At 48.4% G+C, this 21793-nt stretch overlaps 1 protein-coding gene across 3 annotated transcripts in view; it reads left to right on the top strand.

The window, feature by feature from the left end:
* Positions 1-21744, top strand: part of LOC120904635 (neurofilament heavy polypeptide-like) — a 55586-nt gene extending 33842 nt beyond the window's left edge. The window contains exons 3-7 of one of the 3 annotated variants that reach the window (XM_040314803.1): positions 14929-17209; positions 17298-17657; positions 19265-19840; positions 19915-20127; positions 20209-21744. In XM_040314803.1, the coding sequence (XP_040170737.1) occupies positions 14929-17209; positions 17298-17657; positions 19265-19840; positions 19915-20127; positions 20209-20250 (3472 nt within the window). In that variant the 3' untranslated portion in view covers positions 20251-21744. Of the gene's footprint in view, positions 1-14928; positions 17210-17297; positions 17658-19030; positions 19841-19914; positions 20128-20208 lie in introns of all 3 variants that reach the window. The other 2 variants (XM_040314801.1, XM_040314800.1) reach the window with 2 other exon arrangements.
* Positions 21745-21793: the final 49 nt, after the last annotated feature.

The raw sequence follows: 21793 nt of genomic DNA, 5'->3' as shown, positions 1-21793 counted from the left end.
CGCTCAGGTCAGCTCTTGCGCACGCTCTTAAAAACATGAGTCGCAATGTATCGCTCTCGCTCGATCAGAAGATTAGTCTTGACTTTTTTTAAAATATTGCATGCAGCACTCTGTGGGATGGTCCACACTGTGCAGTAATTGTATTGCGAAGTTTAAAAATTCCAAGAGCATGAATTGCTGGAGTATTTTGCTTGAATATGAATAATTCCGTCCTGAATTTCTAAAAAATCGATCACACTTGTTTAGCATTTATAATTGTTAAAAATACACACACATACACTTCTTGAGCTTGATTTTAAAATGGAAATTTTGCCACAAAAAGTGTCAATGTACGGAAATAATTGCTGAAAGTAAGAATAAGATTCGAACGGACTTCTAATTAACGTTTGCAATTGAATTTAAACGTCGTGAAGAGTAAGAGTGTAGCCAAACTTGATGACGTATGAGATTCGATGTGAAGTCCATCAGGAACGAACTAAGTCTCAGTTTTACGTCAGTTTTACTGCAAATCTTTATCTTCACACCATGTGGAGGCGTGTGACTTTATTTTGCCTTTCCCCGAATGTCATCGCACCAGGAACGATGACAGTTCAGGTCCAAGCACACCAACTATCATCCTGGCGACCAGATGTTTTGTCTGATAGTAAAATGTATGCTCCACTCAAGTTGTTTGGTCGCTTTTGTTTAGACACTTAAGACTTGTTAGATAAGACCTGCATTTTTTTTAGCCAGAAAGAACGATCGGTTTGTGGGTTCACGTCTGTGAATCGGTAAAACTACCGACAAAAATCGGTAATTCTGGTCATCCTGCAATTGTTGACGTGAAATAGCTGATTAGCTGGTAAGCTGATTTAGCTACTTTTTTATTGTTCGCTTCACAGGCCGAAATTGTTACAGTATGTCTTAACGATTATAATGAATGATCTTTATGTTACAATGATGTATTTATTTCTTGTAGTCCCATTTCCAAATTGGTTAGTTTTATACTTTATTGGTTGGCTTTATACTTCTAGCTAATACCCGATTGACCGCTGTCTATTACAGGAGGTTCCGGGTTACTTTCGAACGTAAACAATGTTTTTCGCCACGTGGAAGAAGTTATTCCACATTACTCTTCAATATAAATTCAATTTTTTTCCTCAGCATGATTTACAACTCTTCAACGTTCAACGGGTGGCTCCTAACCCCGGTGAATGATGGATTGAAATAGACTGTTTAAGTGTTGAAAATCTTTCTGAGGAAATTAAAAATGTATATGATGCAAATGAAATATCAGAGTGATGTGGAATAACATATTGCACGCGGTGAAAAACAATATTTACATTCTAAAGTGACTTGGAAACCCCTGTATTTTCACGTTCAAGCATCAACACGAATCTAATTGGAAGAATTTTAATTCCGTTTGCTATTATTGGAATTCAAACTACTGAACCCGAAAGAAGAAGGTTTGCGTGTCTGTTTGAAAAAAGGCATGTCACCATAATTGATGTGTCCAAACGTGAAAAATCAAACGACAGACTCAAAACATGCCCTTCTTAAATTTAAACTATTTGGAAGTGACACGTCTGGTCCAAGTACCAAGACATAAGGAAAAGATGTAAAATATTATAGTTTATGTCCCATTTAAGTCTTTTGCACACACTTGCCCTTCTTATTCCCAATCTCCGCACTTCAACCGATGCAGTTCAATACCGAATGATGCAGTGAAGGGTTGTTTTTTGCATTTGGTCACATCTTGTGCACCCAGGTCTCGCTAACCTCAATTCTCGCCGTGCAACGGACAGACGCGTGCAGAGTCATACGGAGATGAGAATTATGACCCAGGGCCGACAAATGGCGGTGCTATGAATGAGACCAATTCATTGCAACGTACGTGCCTCCCCGTCGAAGCAAAGATCCTCCAATGCTGCTGGTTCTGTAGGTCTTTGGGTCTTCCGGGCGCACTGGCAGCACCACCAGCAGCAGCAGCAGCAACAGCAGAACAACACGTTCAATGAGTTTTAAGTGGGGCAAATGAACTGCCCACCACAGCTGCGCGTCCATCACCTCCGAGCCCTGTATTTTCAGTACTTCGGTTCCCGCTCCTGCTGCTGCTGCTGCTGGTGTTTTGTTTATGTGATCGCCGATTTCAGTTGGGTTGCCATGTGTGCTCGAACGAGCGAACTCTCGAGTTGGCGCATCTCTGCAAACCTCCCATCCAATCACCCCAACATCTGCCTGCCTCCTCTCCGCTCCATTCCAAAGCTTATCTAAATCTGGCCACCAGCTACGGGTGGTGCTCGTTGTGTTCGGGTGCTCGAGAGGGATTTTTTAGAGAGCATCGAACTTCGCAAACCCGACAGCAGCGTTACGTATCGTAACGGAATGGAGCTGTTTTTATCGCTTTGCCGTTGCTCTCGGTGCTTAGTTTGTGTAGATGTACTTTTGAGTCATCGCTAAAACAGAACGTCCAAAACCTCTCACACGGGAATCTGTTCACTGCAGTCAAAACCCAGCCCAGGGTGCAGGGTGTCGTTTTTTTTTATCGGCAACCATCACCGTACGAAGTTATCCCAACTGCAAATGGGTCGTAAAATCGATGAGAATAGGTATTAGGCGCGTCTTACTGGCCCGGCGAGATTGCATGGCAGCCGGATAAAGGGTCGTATTAGTTTGCTGAAAGGAGTCGTCGCAATAACCACGGAACAGGTAATGGGTCTGTTTTATGGTCAGTTTTGCAAGCCGGCGAGGGCACCAAGATGACCCGATAATAGTGCTCTCTAGCAGTACTGGTCGTATACATCTCAATTACTGTGGATGGTTTGCATGTTAGATAACGCATCTAAAGCTTAACTGCTGTTGCTGCTACTCACCTGCGCCAATAATTGTTACGATGATTGGCCGCTAAGCGATCGATCTTTTGAGGCTTTAAGGCGATGATATCGACTCCCGCTCGGTACGGCGATAAAGATCTTCCTTTCACTCGGCACTCTATCTGGTGACGATACAATCTCCAGCCTTTTGAAAGTCTGATTTGAGCGAGAAATGGCCACTGTTCGTGTTGTGGCCGTGCAATTTCCGCATAATTCCCCCCAGAGGAGCGCTCCTTCCAATACACTCTAGCCATCAACATCATCAACCGATCAATCGATCAATCTCAGACGAAGCAGCAGAACACACGGAGGGGGAATAACTGCGGTGTTTAAAGTGCACCGAGCAGCTTCTCACATGCTGGTTTCGCAGCTCTCTGAAGTTCAATGGCAAGATGGCGTCCGATTACATGACGCCGACCCGAGAACAACAAGAGCAGACCCCGCGCGTGTGTACCTCCCTTTACCGGAGCACTCCACAGTTCCGCCACTGGACTGAGCTAATGCTCCGAATGCCTGCCTTGATTGTGTCCTGATCTGCTGATATTGATAAGCGGGCGCGAGAAGGCAATGCGCAAAACAATGGTGGTCGTAAGACTGATGCCCTGGAGCATCTTATGGGAAACATTAGCACCCCGTGCCGTGCTGTGTGAAAGTAGGGTTTGGAATGTCTGGGAAAAAAGTAGGGTATTGGGAGACGCGTAGATAGGAGCAGCACAATTCTTGGAAAACAGAGCAATAATGGAGGTACACCGACACGTTCTCTCACTTGCTACGCTCACTTGGTGCGTTGCAGTTCCGTGCCGACTTAGAAGAACTGCAGGCGCTGCACCGTCCCAGTGTGTCTGCGTTATTAGTATGCAGCCCCTTAAAGGGCACGTACGCCTTGGAAGAAGAACCGATCGATGGCAACTTGTGCCTTTATGTCAATCCACTTCTACCTTATAGCGCAAACCGTTCCATAACCTTATTCTAATGCGTACCCTTGGGGAGTGGCGAGGTCTCCTTGATGACTCGCTCTCTAGAGTTGATTGGTAGCGCGGTCACCTTCTTCTCTAAACACGGCACGTTGCTCTCTTTCACGATTGCCTTTCCCAGGTTGAGGGTGCACTTTTTGTTTGTTTTTTTGCTCGCAACACGAACCCTCTATTATACGGCGATGCACCCCAGGCGCACATGCGGGCACATATATAGCCTTGAGGTGCAGAGCTTCGTTCGAGTCGCTGGGGTCGAGTTCCGTGTCGTGGCCCTGGCAGTTTTTATGTAACACCCGCTGTGGGCCCCTCGATCATCATCTCAGTGCTGTGGAGTCGCCGGAGTTAGGAGACGAGAAAAGCGAGTGATTGCATTGCAGGAAAACCCTTCCGCAAAGTCCATAAACACAGAGCGAAGGAGAGAGAGAGAGAGAGAGAGAGAGAGAGAGGGTGGCTAGTAGCTGCGAGATGAGTTGTGACCTTCGCCTCAACGATCACAGCACAATCACACGATCAGCTTCCTTTCCCCGCTTGAGGTAGAAAAGCTCTTAAGGTTCCTCTCTCCATCTAATCGGGCCCGGATTAGATGTTACAGCTGTGTTTCTTCTTGTTCTTTTTTTTCGCTCTCTCATGAATCGTGCCGTTTTCATGCGGTTATCTTAACACGATATCATCTCTCCCTCTCCCACACAATAGCACAATGGTGGGTTGGCAAGCGCGCGGCGGGCGAGGTTTTTCCTGTTCAATTTCTCAGCACCGCCGACCGCAGCTCTCGAGGCCACTTCGCCACCACTACTACCACCAACTGTAACAGTCTGCTTGTTGGTGGGGGCGGAATGGGGGGAATGAAGAGGGAGAGGAGGTAGTAGAGCTAGATACTAGATTCTCACAAGACGATGAGCCCTACGGGGGCACAGGAACGTGTTCTCTTTCCTCTTTGAAGAATGCATTATCGTCATTACAAATGGTTAGAACGAGTTCTTCTCCCCTTTACTTTCCGTTCAAACTCTCGCCGCTCGCCCCCTGTTTACCCCGTCCGATGGGTGAGTTTGTATGCGCGCATGTGTGTGTGTGTGCGTGTTTAGTTAAACTATTCGCGGCATCTCCGAGAGCGGTTAGTACTTCCCACCCCGAACCGCAAACGCCTGTGTGAGTGTCTAAAAAGGTGATGGTGGTCATCGAGCGAGCCAAGTAGAACGAGATTTTTCTTGCATTCTTCTAGTGCCTATCACGCAAGGTTGAGCACGCAAAAAGAAGCTGATGGGAGAGGTGTAGCTGAGTATAAAATGGCCGTTGATCATCTAACAAATACAATGCCTTGTTGATAAATAGAAGTTGAGGTGATCGTAGCATTCGTTTTCTAACGAAGACATTAGGATTGGAAATGCTGCAACTGTAAATGTTCCCCACAGAAAGTCCTAAACTCGATGAGACACCACAGGTTACGCTATAGAGGCTAGGGAAGATGTTATACACTTTCAAGGCCAAGTCGCGCGCTGTCACTTGCCACCGTTTTGTGGCTGTAATTGGCAAACTTCTTCCCTCTAAGGGTGACCCTTGGGGGACACGATCGACGTTAACGCACCACATGCAAGATTGGCATTGCCAGCACCTTCCTATACGCGCACACGTGCGCTCCAACACCCGCCAGCAGCAGCAGCAGCAGCAGGCCGGTATCCGGTTTCGGTGGAGACGCATGGTTGTCAGTGTATGCGTGTGTGCGCTTATACCGAGCCGGGTGGGAGTAGTGTTGAGCGGACGGTTTCAAAAATGTCGCTTGCTTGGTAAGAAGACGACGTGACCGTAAAGCGGGAAAGGTGGGACAAACGATCCATCCCTTTTTCGAAACCAGTTGTCAAAAAGGTATAAATTTTAATTACCATCACGCTTCACGCTCTGCTACTGGTAATATCGCGTGTCAGTGTTTGTGTGCCATTCCTTATGTGTTCCACACCTCCACAGTGATGCATTGTCCACAATGCTGCACCGAACTCTGCACCGAAATGGGGTCGACCAGAAGCAGGAAGTCTGGTGGCTGTGGCGTGGCTGAGAGGGGCGAATCATAAATAATTGATTAAACGGTGGTAGTCATTTTTTTCTGTTTTGCTTGAAGTTGATACGGAATTCCCCTTCCGCTGCAGGAGTTTGCACGGCAGATCAAGTATCAGGAATGTGTCGTCTTGTTCCGCTGGGTCGAATGAGCATGTTGTTCATTCTGTTTGAATGGTTTGTTTTTGCGCACCTTATCTCTCCATTCCATGATCATGATTTCATCATGTATCGGTCTTTGTGTGGAATCTTTATTTAAAAAATTCTATCATTCAATATTCTATGTCTCAAATCACAAAGATCATCGTAATTTGAAGTGTTCCGGTTTTAATTGTGCTTATTTATGAAACAAAGATACGTATTTTTGCCATACTTTACCAAAATTCAACATTCTGTTTACACGTATCATAAAGATCTAGAGGTTTTTATATATGATATGAATAAGCGAAATGAAGAACACAAATTCCAATATTTGGAATATGATATTCTGATATACACTCTCTGAAACTAACCCATTCCGAAGTATACATACATAACTCCTATAAGAGACTGCAAACAATTAGTTTTTATCCCCATTTGTTTTGTAACGTTGTCTCTACTTCATTTAATCTCTACTACAGAGCAAGGGACCGGTTTCGTGAGCAAGATAGGTTCTGGTTCAGTTCCAGAACCGGAATAGTTTCAGAATTCGATCTAGGTTTAAGTACTGGGATAAGTTTTGCAATAATTCCAGGATCAGATATGCCAGATATTAGTGGAAGAGGCTTTTAACTATTTTTTGAGACGGTTCTAGAGTATTCTAGAACTCGCGGTACGAGACTCGTATGGGATTTATCGCGTGTTAAATAATTTCCATTCTAGGTTCCGTGTCCGTGGTTCGACAGACGTTGATTCCGAGATCGGTTCCAAAACCGATGTAGGGCAGTCTGAAGATTGGAAACGTAAGGAAACGTCTTTTTTATGTTTAATTACGTCCTAGGATATTATGGGCTCTTGAGTCATAGATGCTCAGAATCAATTCAACTATTTTAAAACCCTATAAGTTATTTCGCAGAGCAAAATCTGTTCGTGCAATAACAGATAGCGTTTGTATTAAAGTTTTAGAACAATTCGAGTATCAGATATGCTAGATATGACCGGCAGAAGATGGGAACTGTTTCTAAGCCAGTTCTAGAGTCTTCTAGAACTCGCGGTACGAGACTCGTACGGGGATCTATCGCAGGTGCAATAACTTCCAAGGTCAGTGTAGGTGCCGTGTCCGTTCTGCAGTATGTAAATCGGGATACGTAAAGGAATCGGAATACGTAATCGTAGATACACAAGGTACATTTGATGTGTACTCACGTCCTAGGATATTATGAGTTCTCCGTGAACCCTATAAGCGGCTCAATTGAATTATCTTAAAATGTTGTATGTAGTGTTATTATCTTTGTACAAGATATTATATTCTTGACGGAATAGTTTCAGTGTCTTAAAACATCAGACATAATAAAGTATAATTTCTCCATTTTCCATCGGTGAAGCTACATCCAGTACATTTGAAATCGAGTCACAAAGATTTATGTGCCTGTGTATCATCCCGTCACATTGCATAATGATGAATTGCACCTCTCCCGTTTAGCAACGAATTACATCTCTCCCGCTCACAGAACACACACAAAACAAGCTCACTTGCATCAACCACTCAGATCCTTCCTCCCGGTTTGCCCCGTTCCGCCTCTCGCTTCGGTACAATCCCCTCACCAAGTGGAAAGAGTTCAACTAGAGTACGTTGTGCCAGTTTTATCTCCCCAACAGCCGATAGAGCACAAGCACATTAGAATGGGAGTTGTCGCTGCGATGTCGTAGTTCGCGTACCGAAGAGGAGCATCATCACCCCTCTGATCTTAATTTCCAATGAGCTTGCAGTGATCCGAGCGTCGAGTGGCATAGAAGATAAAGATATCAAAAAAAGTAAAACAAATCCACCATCCAATTTGAAGTGAATATTTTTACAAGTAATGGACCGAGCTTCGGGGATTGGAGCTCCGATATCGAACCAGCGAACAAGCTTCCGTTTATTCGCCGTAAACTTTTGTCCCACTTTGCAATGAATGAAGTAAGTGCACCGGTACCGGAAATAGAACAAGCAGCGCGCTACCTTCTACGGGGTAGCGAAGGCACAAACATGGCGTTAGAGTCCGTGTTTGAAAATAGACCAATTGTGTCCACTGTGACACAATTGTTTGCCAATTCTTGTGTCGACGCTCTCGTCCCTTTCACTTTTCTGTCTTCCTTTTGCCAGTGTCAGGGCAGGGTAAAAGTTCTGTACAACCACACACACATAGGGACCGGGTGCAAGTGCAGTTCGGTGTTCGCAATTCGCAGCGACCCGTGACCCCGTCCGGTTTGCCGACTGACCCAGCAACAGCACTCGCGCGCACACACACAGTAGGCAGGCCGGCCGGTCGGGGCAACCGGTTAGCCGGAAAGTGCCGACCTTCTACCAATCAAAGCCAAATTAAGGCCAACCGCGACAGCCACCGTCCTCCCCCTCCCAATCACACCTCCATGTGTGTCTGTGCGCATATGCAGCAGTTGTACGGAGGGCGAGCGTGTGTCTGCATACGAACCCTCACTTGACGGACAGCTGCTGCTGACGTTCAATGAACCACTTGCGGTGCCATTGGAAGGGGGGAGGCGCCTGTCTAAAGAAGAAGGGCTCAGTGACCTACGGGGGGCTCCAGGTGTGTGCGTGTGTGTGTGTGGGTGCACGTAAATTGGTTAGATGATTGCTGGGGCTCTCAGACTATGCTTTGAGTGGTTTTTATGCTATGCCATGATGGAAAAAACAAGAAAAAAAACAACCACCCCCAAACCAAGTGGCCTGATCGATCGGGAAGGTCGATACATCGACCACCACCACCTACACGCTGCTTACAGGTTGTTCTAATGGAGCGGCACCACAGCAAAGGGCAGCAGTACAGCACCACCACCTTCGGTGTCGTGGCTTTCAAGAGAGGGTTAAGTCAGTCTTTGACCTCTGCCCTCCCCCCTCCCCCGCTTTTATGCAACGTTTAAGGTCTTCTCGCTCGCTCTAGTCCTTCAAGTGCGCGCACCGGTGCCGGTCACTTAAAGTAGGCCACCGTCGAGCGCGCGCGCACCCGCCAGTAGGCTCTCATCCTTGAGACGGCTTCCGTCGACGGTTGTGAGCCGATTCTCAAGGTATCTCACCACCACTACCGCCTCTCTGTTTCTCCTCCTCGCTCTCTCCTCTTCACTTACCGATCCTTGAGGTGCGGAGGTGGATGATCATCCTAACCATGTCTACCGCCCTTCCCACCCGCTCTCTCGCTCTCACTATGGGCTTGTTATGGATCATTGAGTCACTTTCTACCGGGTCGTTGTTGCTTGCGCATAAAAAAAAAGATTCGAATTTGTGTGGCCTTCTGGGGCGGAAATTTGTTTACCTGCAGCAGAAGAGTTGTCCCACGCAAACAGGGTGGGGACCCCCTTGTGTTGTGATCGATTTGCTGCGGTGCATTGTGGACACTTCGCCACGTCCACCACTGTATTCTCAGAAAAGTGTTGCAAAGATGACAGTTCAACTGTATTTTTGTGTTCGTATTTAAATGAAGTACGGGAGCATGGGGTAAAATGGGCAAGCTAGGAATTCTAATTAATAATTATTTGCACTTAATAACAAACACAGTCAGTTTTATGATTTTTTATGCTTTTACTGTTTGACAATGAATGAACAACTTTTACAAGCTTTCGGAACTATTTATATCTAAAATAATAAAATAAGAGCTAACATTTCTAACATAAAAACATATTCAAATAATGAAAAAAAAAACACAAAGCGAGGAATCACAAGGAAATGCATTTTATTCATTATTACAACATTTTTACATTCTAAATAGTTGGGGAATAGAATTTCCTTTCCTTTGGTATAGTTTATTTGTCTCATGGTGGTTTATTTGTCTCAAAATGAAATTTCAATTGCAACACATGATATTCAACACATAGCAAAGAACTGTCAAGCTCAATCTTGTTTGAGTCGTTTTGAAATTCATGGTATAGAAATTAAAAATTATGGTGATGGAAATGAAATGTCAGATCCATATGGAACAACATTTTGCATGCGGTGAATAACAACGTTTACATTCGAAACTGACTTGGAAAACCCTGTAATGTTGATTTTCTTACAAGCATCGTAGAATGTTATATTTTTAAACATATAGCCTTGATACATTTTTATTGCTTGTTTTAAAACAATTGGAGACTATTATTCTGAATTCATCTTAATTCATATCTTCTTAAAATCTTAATTCATATTCTCGATTGTAGATAAATGTCGGCTTTCATAACGGACATGGTGTAAAATACTCCAATGAATACATTTATAACATCCACTTGTAAGATTATCTTAAGCCGTGCAAAGCAGGGTACCCATTTCGCCCCGTATTCCCACGTATGAAAAAGGAGACACTCACGGCTGTCAACATCAGAAATTCGGGACAATTTGCGTCGCTCTTTACTACTCAAACCGTGTGCCAAAATGCAAAGCCCCCCACTCAATCACGCACTTTGTTATCCACTGTGATGGCGGCCCCTCGGTATTTATGGACAATGCTTTCGCTCATCGGCAAGGCCCAACATAACCGATTGCCAGCGGGTGCTGTAGCATTACCGATCGTGCACCAACAAGCGATAGTTATTTGTACAAGATCAAGTACCCGGCCCCTGCGACGGACAATACGGCACGGAGAGATGCGAAAAAGACGGAAAGGTGGGCCATCATCACCGCCGCGCTTTGCGCTTTGCATTTTATGTACATAACCTTGACACAGCCAAGCCCCCCCCCCCCCAGTTTTTTTCTCGCCCCGCCGTCCAGGGGATTTGTGCTAACATTGCTGTTACTGCTGCAGTATTATTCTGTCCTCATCGCCCGGAAGACGGTTTTGCGGTGGGATTGCAACGCAGACACGACAACACACCGCGCGGTACAAGTACGCGTCAAAATGTGCAACTTTCGCGGGTCTGCATCCGATGACTCATTGAGGTCAGAGCGTGGCGCGAAGATACGTTCCGGCACGCTTCGCTATTGTCATTTTTGCTGAGAGATGATCCATCCAAGGTGTTGTAACAGGTTTGGAGCAATTTTATGTGTGTGTCGTCCTCCACGCAAAACTTTCCTTCGGTGCGGAACGGTTGTTCTTGAACGTCGTTTTAATAACACACGGAAACCCTTCTGCGGTGGTGAAATTGCGTGCCGTATCTGCCGTGCCAATTCCAATTTCTGCGCTACGTGCTCTTGCAAAATAACGCTCCATTGGGGAATAGTGGTGTAGCCCTCCGCAGACGTCTGACGAGACCCACCCCGCTGAATTGAATGAAGAAATGTCTTTGTTTTTCCTCTCGTTCCTCTGATCCATACAGCACCGCTCATCACAGCACACACCAATGTTTACGCAAAAGCTTCTTATCAGTTTGTGCACACGGGACAGAAGGGAGCGAAATGTGAAGTAGAGGGTTTTAGCAGCGCGTACACTTTGCGCGAACCACGTACCACATGGGAATTTTGGGGGGAGGCAGAAAAAGGTTCTCGCTGCACGTTTTGGTGCGTGATGGAAAAGCGGATGCTCTCGGGGTGTTGGGAATTGTTAGAAGACTTCTTCACGAAACCTAAATGTCAATGAAAAACAATCATCTGGACCATGTGACCATCTCCGACTGCAGGTGATGGTGGCCAGAACCTTACCCGCTGCGTGAGCTTTTCGCAGTCCAACCGCCTCGATGGTGTAAAGGCCACACCAATTACACTCTTCTTGCTCCCCCGGACATTGAGCGCAAGACAGAGAGAGAGAGAGTGAGAGACCTAATCAAACTGGCAATAACAATTACCCCCTTGTGAGCCAAACCGCACGAACCGATCACTTCATCAATACACACCCTCCTCCACCCTTGGGGGGGGGGGCCTCAGAACCTTCCCTATGAGTGCGCTGGCGAGAAAGAGAGAGTGAGAGCGGTGCAACACAGCTCTATAACCTTCGCCGTGGTGCTTAGATTCCGCGCGAGCGCGCACTCTCTATGTCGAGGCTCCGGCGACCGACCTCGACGGGAGCGGAGGGAAAAGAACGTGCAAGATTTCTGCGATGTGTGTGTGTGTGCGTGTTTGCAAGCTCCCCCTTCCTCCAAGCCCACCCTTTGCAGCAACAAGAGCAGCTAGCAGTGCGTTCGTCAAATGCCACGGACTTGCGCGGCGCCACGCCGCGACGGTGAAAATCTGTCGACGCATGACTTCATTCGCCGTGTCGGAAGTGGTTGGTTGGCTGGGACGACGGCCCTGCTCCTGCATCTTCCTTTGTGCAGTACCAACTCCCCGGCTCGAGTTGTTATGGGCATGCACCCCGACACTGCTGCCATCATGGAACGGCTTTTCCAGGGACGGCCGGCAAACGGGTAATACGATCGCCTTCGGAAACGCCGCACCAACAACCTGTCTAATCGAATGCCCGTTCTTGGGAGTTCGCGCTTCAATTGGCGCGAAGCCCTTGGAACCGCCGTGTGGCGGGACCTTCAAGGGGAGGGGAAAGGGCAGGGTTGAATGAATCGGTTAGATGGAATGACTTGTTGCAGTAGCAGCAGCAGTAAGCTAGAATTAGAAGATCAAGCACGATCGTACGCTTGCAGCTCAGTAACTCTTGCAACAAACTACACCAGCAATCGACATGCAAGAAGTTGTTAGCCCGCTGGCTGTAACATGACCTATTTCCGCTCGTACAGAATGTACGATCTGCTCACAAGCCGACACAACAGCGTTAGAAGAGGTGAGAGGAAAAATGGCTCTCAAGGTTCTTCGGACGATGCGGCTCAGCTAAAACCCGCCCGCCAAGCTCAAAAGGGGGTGTGTGAGCACACGTGACCTCGTATAAACCAGATACTCACGTCGGGGTTTCCGTAGGAGTTTCCGAGCGATCTCGGTTCTTGGCCCTGTATACTGTTAGCGGCAATACTCTCAAAGGAGCAAGGCACAGGTTTAGAACGTACCCGTGACTTCAAGATTTCTTCAAGAAAACCACACGCAAACTCTCCGGAGCGTGTGGTTATCGAGGTCATCAAAAGGGGTGTGAAGGCGCGCATGCGAGGGGGAGTTGGTTTATTGGCCGACTGGCTCCACAAATAGACGGGGGGTGGGTAGTATCTGTGTAAGTCGTAAAGTGGAACTGCGAGAGCACCACGATCATTCCAGAAAGTGTGTCAGCGTCGGAACACATACGAGAACACACAGTGCAATCCACCCGGTGTGGAGCATTACATCTGACCGTGGAAGAGGTGGAAGTAGCAGCAGCAGCAGTAGTAGTAAGAGTTTTCGGAGGTTTCTTAAAACCTGGCAGTACGTACTGCTCAACGCAATGAAGAATAGTAGTGTGTTGTGCAAGCAAGCAGCAAGCGCACCCGAAGGTCAGCACACCACCTATCATCGCGTGAAGGTACCTTTCCCCTCTGCCATGCTGGTGTGTGATGTACAGACAGAGTGGATTTGTACGCTCTTCTCAAACCATTCTCCCGGGCAGCCCGGGCAGCATAAGACCTTCAAGATTTCTAGTTTCCCACGCGGATGCTCTAGTAGGCAGCAGCAGCAGCGGCAGCAGAAGTAGCTTTCAGGTTTCGTTCTTTGCACACAAATATTCAAATCACTCCACAAGCTATTCTGGCTTCATCACCGTTGCACCGTTCATTGGCTGCTGTGTGATGTGTACTACATTCGAGGTACGCAGTCAGTTTGCGGTTTAGAACGGCGAGGAGTGCGTTTTTATGTTAATCAAATTGTCCTTGTTGGATGCTGAGGCGGAATTTTATGTTCGGAGCCGGCGGACCAGCCAAGCTAATCAAACCCAATCCATGTCAGATGTTGTTGTTGATGTGTAGCCTTGAAGGGAGGATGCAGCTACTGCTCCTGTACTAGTGCATCGATGCGGGAATGCTACTAGTGATGGGTAAAGCTTTGCAAAAATCCGTTGTCGGCTCCGATTCGTTTCCGAAAATTTCGAAACCAACTCTGGAAGGTAGGTCCGCCCAGCATTATCCGGAGTCGGTCGGAGTCGTTTGGAATCGTCGGAGTCGTCCGGAGACGTTGGGAATCAGAGACGTCCGGAGTCGGCCGGAGTCGTTGGAAATTGTCGGAGTCGTCTGGAGACGTTGGAATCATTCCGAGTCGCCCGGAGTCATTACAAAGGTCGACTCCTGCCGATTCCTGCCGACTCCCGATGACTCCGACCCTAAACGACTCCGGACGACTCCCGATGAATCCGACCCTAAACGACTCCCGGCGACTCCGAACGACTCCGGACGACTCCGACTCCGAACGGCTCCGAACGACTCCGGGCGACTTCGGACGACTCCGACTCCCAACGTCTCCGGACGACTCGGACGATTTCCAGTGTCCAGAGTCGGAATCGGACTAACAATAGCCGGAGCTATATTGGAGTTGTGGGTGCACTCCTCAGAGCACATTTGGAGTTGGAATCGGAATCATCCGAAGTTGAAATCGGAGTCATCCGAAGTCGGAATCGTCTGGAGTCAGAATCATCCGAAGTTGGAGTGTTCGGAGTCGTCCAGAGTTGATGTCGGAATCGGACTAACAATAACCGATCGGAGTGCTGGGTACATCACTAAAACATTACGGTGACGCGGGGAAGATCAAAAGATGCACCGCCGCGTAAAGGTGCCGCGATTGGTTTCCATGGCAAGGGAAGGGAAGGGAGGGGCAAAACTGATCGAATGGGCCTTCGCGGGAGATGAAAAGACGAGCGCTGTGCAATTCTGCAATGTGCGGCGCACTGTCAGTTGCTGTGTGTGTGAGTGATGTGCTGTAATTGATTAATGTCAGGCAGAGGGTCAACGTGCTGTAAAGGATGGAGTTGTATTCACTTGGAGATGCAACAGCAGGTGTTGGGTGTTGTTTTTATTTTTATGTTAATAATACATTTAAAAAAACATCTTTTAGAAACAATTAAACTTCAAAATTTCAAAACTAACGAAATATTTGCCATTGTTTCTTATATTTTCAGATTAAACAAACGAAGCATGCACGTTATGGAAGACAGTGACGATGCGGTAGCGGTGTCTTCGGATTCGAAAGTGCATACACTAACCACCAGCTTGAAGCCGGCGGCATACGCCGCATCATCGCCAAAGGAGCAGCAGCAAGTTGCTGACAAGCCACAACCAGAAATCACGGCGCAGGCAGTCCCCGCTGCAATCACCTCCACCGAGCGCGAAAACGAAACCAAAGATACTGAAACTACCACTACTGCTGCTGCTGCTGCTACTACCGCAGGCGGTGACAAAGAAAGTGCCGAGGCACAAGCAAAGGGCAACCGAGAAACTGGCAACCACGCAGCAGAACCGGCGGTAGAGAAGTCCTCCAGCAGCACCATCTCCAGCACGACCCCGGACAACGACGGCAAGAAGATGCCAACAGCGACCGCGGTCGAGGTGTCGGAAAAGATTGCCGACTCGAGCGACGATGCCGTGTCGGTGCTGTCGTCCACTGCGCCGACGGCCAAGAAACCGGTCACCACCGCGATCACGCCCACGGTAAACTGTTCCGCAAGCACCGAATCCGTGGAGCAAAAGGGCAGCAAGCTGACGGAAGCTACTAGCGATGGCGCTGTGAAGGAGGCAGCGAGCGGTAAGGAAGGTGCGAGCGAATCGGAAAGCAAAGCCACTAACGCGCAGCAGAAGCAAGATGGCAGTGCCGCGCCAACGGGACCAAGCGGCCAGCTAGCGGAACCTACCGCGGACGATGTGATGGCTGGCCTCGACGACGATATTATGGAGCAGAATGGTAGTGAGGCGGGCGATGAGAAGCGGCAGCGCGAGAAGGATTTCAACGATGATCTAACATTCCAGATGGACGTTGATGAGGAGCCGGCGGGTGAAACCGGTGGGCCGAAAGCGGGCGGCAAGAACGAGAACGACAGTGCCATGGACTTAACTGCGGCCGGTGAGCCGGCGAAGGAAAAGCGCACGACGACGACGACGACGGATGGCTCAGCCAGCAGCGAGTCGGAGGTGCGTCTCGATGAGCGGCGAGCTTCTACCACCACATCGCAAACGGGCGCCTCCGGAAAGGATAGCGCCGTCGATATGCACGATAAGACCGTTGTCACATCGACGCCCGTAACGGACCCGAAAAAGGCGCAGCAGAAACGGTTGGAAAGAGGGCAAGAAGCAGCAGCACTGGAGGTGAAACAGGAGCAGGAAGAGGAAGCGGATGAGGCACAAAATCTGTCCAAACAGCGAGCCTCCGCTAGCACCCCGTCAGCACGTGCCGGGGAACGGGTTAATGCGCCCCGAAACAAAGCAGTCGAACAGCAGCAGGAAGTGGGCCACCCATCGGGCAGTCGAAAGCGTAGACGCTCCGTAGAGACCGAGGAAGAGCGGCGCACGGGAGAGGCGGCCGATCGTGCGGCCGAATCGGAAGAGCCGCTTGAACCGGCCAAGAAGCTAAAGCTGGAGGTGGATGCCAACTATCAGACGCACGAGCGGGTCGTGAACGAGTACATCGAAACGACGGCAAACACCTCGGTGGATGAGATTCAGAGCCACACCGATGCGTTGGTGAAGGAAATCCAGACGCTGAACGACATGATCCGCGACACCGAGATGAAGTGGAACAATCTGCTGCACCTGAAGAAGGTGAAGGAGGAAATCTTGCTGCGGCTAAACCGCCGCAAGCACGTGATCGGCATCATGGACACGCGGCTGGGCGAGGTGTCGGTGTACAGCCATCTCGACTCGTCGAACCTGAGCAGCCACCATCAGCCGGGCGGCGGCGGACGGTCCTCGTCTGTGGGGCCACGGCCGCCGACACCGCCGCCGGAGGTGGAGATCCGCCCGGCCTCCGTTGCCAACTCGATGCACTACGGCTTCGGCGGTGGCAACAACGGCACCACGAACGGTGCCGATAAAAGCAACAGCAGCAGCCACCACCACTTTGGCAACTCACTGATCTCGAACCGGCGCAGCAGCAGCAGCAGCGTGCAGACCGGCAGCAAGCGGGCAAGCGGCAAGGACAGCACCAGCAGCTTCGTGTCGCAGTTCAACAGCAGCAACAATGCGGTCACGATGGTACCGCTGCCCCAGACGGCCACCATGATACTGAACGCACGCGCCAACATGAACCCGGTCGAGGTGGCGAAGGAAAAGTCCGCCGCGGTACAGATCCAGCGCCAGATACTGCCGAAACCGGTGCTCAGCAACCACCAGCAGATACTGAACAATCTGGCCATATCGGCCGGACTGACCGGATCGTCAAACAGTGCGAACAGTGGCGGCTCTGCGACGGTAAGTGTGCAATGGTGTGTGCGATGGCAGTTTGCGCAGCGCTTTGTTATTAACACTACTAATCATCTTGTTGTCGGTTTAATTGCAGGCACTACTGAACGGCCATCACAATCCCAGTGGGTCGAACTCGGCCAACCATCTCCAGCAGCAGCAGCAGCTGCAAATCGGCCGCCAGGGTATGCGCAAGGATGTGAGCAGTATTATAGCGGACTATCGGCAGAAGCATCCGGAGAATGTGCCGCGCCGCGGACGGCGGTTGAAGAACGTGGGCGGCGGTAGTGGCAGCGGCAACAATGGGACGTCCGCCGGCAATAGCCTCGGTTCGTTCGGGGAGGGCGGTGCCATCAGCTTGACCGCACTGTCGGGTGCCAAATCGCCGGCCAATGCACGCCCCAATTCGACGGACAGTGTGGCGAACCGCATTTCCGAGCTGCTAGCGGCCGCTGAGGTATGTAGAGCTGTGTGTGTTTGCTAGAATTAGTTTCATCGCTCATATGGGAGTAATATCATGTAGTTCAGGTGTTTTGAAACAAATTATTTTAAAAGCAAAAATCAACATTCCGACTCATCTTTGGCAAACTGTGGTATATGTTACAAGCACATCGTTCTAATACTGTTGGTATGGATAATATATGGTTAAGCACATCAACTAATCCTAATCGCACGACAACTCTCATCAATCTTCCAATGTTCAAATATCCTTTGGAAAAAGGAAATTTGAAGCAGCACATATGGGGTGCGGCAAAATGTCACTCTTCAATGTCATAAAAAATCTGACTGAAACAAAATCCATGTCAACGTCACGTACTCAATTGTGATGACCAGAGGTGATACTCAAAACGATTGGTGTGACCAATACATACTTTGTGACATTTTAGCAACCAACGGTTTGGTCAGCCACTTTGTCATGACATTTTTTTTTTGAACTGTGATCAGTTCTACAAAATATCACTGACATAGTCATAACAAATTTCGGCTGAAACAAAATAATGTCAGCGTCACGAGCTCTACTGTGATGATCAGAGGTGAGACTTAAACAGTTGTTGCGTCCATCACATGCTTGGTGACATTGTGTGCGATCATCTCTTGGTCTTGGTGTCTTGGTGGTGACATTTTCAATCAGTGATCATCACGATAGTTATGGGAGATATGCGGTACGTGCGAGTGGTTGCAAGAAACAAAATGAGCATGGTTTCTCGCTCTGTTAGACCCAACAGACCATCAAAACTGACAGAGCGAGATATCATGCTCATTTTGTTGCTTGTAGTATATTTCGTGATTATCACTGACAGAAAATGTCATGACCAAGTGAGTGATGAAGACTTGGATGCCAAAAAAAAAATGCCACCAAGCATGTGATTGATCCACCAACTGTTTGAGTCTCACCTCTGATCATTTCAGTTGTGTACGTGAGCTGATTTGAGCTTCGTTTCAGTCATGAGTGTTGGTGACTGAAACAGTGGCATTTGGCAGGCACTGTTGACAGCCAGAAAAGTCATGATTATGCTTGCAACGGCATTAAGCACAGCTTGTCAGTCAGAGTATCGCGTTGGACTCAATTCGCATGGTGCGTTCGGCATGTCATGACGCACATTGTATCAGTATCAGTATCAGCAATGAGCATCAAGCTCCCACGGATATGTGCATTGTTTTCGTTGGTGAATATCTCGTGATGCTCATGACATTTTGCAGCACTGCACACATATGATAAAAGCACAATTCTCTTTGTGTCACTTCCTTCCCCCATATTGAACTCGATCCATGCCGACATTTCTGGCACCTTCTCTCTGACCACGCCATCGCCACCCTTATGTTTCGCAGACGTCCCGTCCGTCCAGCAATGATTCGAGCCAGAGCAGCTCGAACCACCAGCTGCTCTCGTCGCTGATGTCCGCCACCGGGGCGGCCAACAGCAGCCAGCAGTTCTTTAAGGATGTGCTTGCCCAGTTTGCCAAGATGAGCCAGAACGAGCAGAATCTGCTGTCGAACCTGCAGCTACTGACCAGTCATGCCACCTCGAGTGCCACTAACACCACCGTCTCGTCCCCGCAGCAGTCCCCGCAGCAGCAGCACCAGCAGCAGCACCACCAGCCCGGTAGTTTGCACCAGCAACAGTCGTCTCTGCTGTCGAAGGGCTCCCTGCCCGAGGTGACGCTTCATCCCGTGATGAACTCGACCGCCCACTCGGACCTGCTCGGGGCGAACACATCCCATGGCAATGGTTCGCTCACCGGGGCAAACTTAAGCGCCGTCAACAGCAGCACCAACTCGCTGCTGCACGGCATCCTTACCAAATCGGCCTCCCGCCCGGGTACGGCTGCGGCCGCAGCAGCAGCCGCCGCCGCCGCTGCCGTTGGTAACTTTAACAGCTTCTCGCCAACGCTCGCCCGGTTGCTTACCGTGCCGGAGCGCATGAACGCGCAGTCGTCCTCGTCGACCGTGACGTCCGGTGCGCTGGCAAACCTGCAGACCAACAATCTGACCGGCGGTCTGAACCTGTCGAAGAACACGAACGAAATCTCAATCACGCCCGTCGTCGGGTCGAGCTTCCAGCAGACGCTGCTTGCCCAACAGCAGCAGCAACACCAGCAGCTGCAGCAGAGGCTTCGCGAACAGCAGCTGTACAATTTAGTGCGTACTTTGTGTAGCGTCCTTTAGAGGAAGACTTTGTTACTAATACTGCGTTTTTCATGTTGTTTTTGCAGGACGATGAAGCAGATGACAGTGCCGACCGGTTGGTAATCGACGAAGGGGACGATATGGGTCAGCGGGACTCGAATGCCCTGCACGGTGGCAAGCGCCGCGGTGCCGAGATCAACGAGAACGAAGTGCCACAGTGTCAGGGTTGCAAGAAGCAGGAAGCTAAGTTCGTGTGTGCGGGCTGTGGCAATCAGTGGTACTGTAGCCGGGCGTGTCAGGTAATTGTGCATTTTTTTTCTTTTAAACGAAGCATCATGTTAACGATTGGGATTGTTTCCTTTTTCCTCCCCTCATTTCAGGTTAACGCATGGGATGACCATTCGGAAGTCTGCAGTGGTTAAGTTCGTTTGGCGCAATGCATACAGTGCACCACCCTCCGTGTGAGTAGCGCTCAGCCACGGGAAGCAGCCACGTTCAACTATTTTTCTTATTAGAATTTTAACAAAAAAGGTAGAAAGCGCGCGAGTTGATGTTCAACTTAAATGACACGCAACCAGTTCCCCACATTTTATTTAGATGAGTGTAATTAATCGATAGTACGGTGTAATTGGCACAAGGCTATACAAGAGTTACTTTTACATTTTGGTTCACGCTCCGCACGATGGTCGCACCGCGGGTAGAAGAAGAAGTATATCATAAATTAACTACCGCATGCGCATAATGTGGGGGATGCGTAAAATAGGCACTAAGGTTACGCGACTGCAATTGCGTACAGGCTGGAGGGCAGCAGGAATGATATTGGACACTTTAGAGTGTAGTAGTGTTAGTAGTGCGCGTGCATGTATTTAAAGAAGAAAAAACACAACATATATTAAGCAGTTCTGATATTCATTACTATACGACACACAGCAGACAAATATCTCCCCCCCCCCCCCCCAACACTTATGTTCTTTGTGTCTGTCCAGCACGCGGTACACGCCCTCTTGGCACCTCTGTCTGTACATAGAATGTTCTGATACATCTTTCAACCTACTAACCCGTGCCGTGCGGGAACCCTTCCCGGTAAAGGAAAAACTATCATTGCACTCGTTTACACTACCAAGTGGGAAGGAGGAGGATTGTTCATTTATTATGTTTGTGATATTTTCAAACGTGCAAGAACGAGCATTTTACTACCGCAAACCCTCCCCACCTTTCCCCTAACCACTATAGACAATTGCCAGCTGATTGTTTTAGTTTTATGGTTTGCGATGCTTCAGCAGTACGATTTGTGGTTATTACATTTGATTGCATGAATTTTACCTACGTTTCCGAACCATTTATGGAACATATTTTATATAAGTGATTAGATTCTTTATTAATTGAAATTGATGAAAAAAAAAGTTAGCTGACAGGTGGAAGATTCGCTTCGAGGACAGTTTAGCATTTAGGACTTGTCGTAGCGGTTCAGCTCTATATTAAGAAAGATGCATCCACTTGCAACGGGAAGAGGAGGGTATCTTCATCTACAAGAAATGCTGCTAATTTATTTGAGACATTTAAGCAACAAAACTATTGGCCAACGATTACTACCGGTAGCAACTGTATGTTCTTTCCCCTGCGGAAGAAGCATGCTTGTGTGAGTGTGTGTGTGTGTGTGAACCCTTTATCAAGATAATATTAGGCTGCGATGTACACGCTATTTCAGTATATTGGTATAGTAATGATTCGAGATGGTAAAAAGAAAACGCGTGTCACGGCAGCAAAGATTTTGTAAGCTGTGGATCTGTGTGTCTGTCTGTAGCATGTAAAAAGAAAGTAAAAATCAGGACGGTTTAAAATCGTCTATCGGTGGCAAACTAAAATGGAAACGAGAAAGCCAAATAAAGCACTACACAAACTACATTAAAATAGAATCAAACCATGGTTTATGTTTTACTTTTTCAATGAAAACCGACAAGAGAG

This window comes from Anopheles arabiensis, chromosome 3, assembly GCF_016920715.1.
Source record: "Anopheles arabiensis isolate DONGOLA chromosome 3, AaraD3, whole genome shotgun sequence".
In the NCBI taxonomy this organism is placed as follows: domain Eukaryota; kingdom Metazoa; phylum Arthropoda; class Insecta; order Diptera; family Culicidae; genus Anopheles; species Anopheles arabiensis.
Note: the sequence above shows the minus strand (reverse complement) of the source record. Positions and strands in the feature narration are given on the sequence as shown.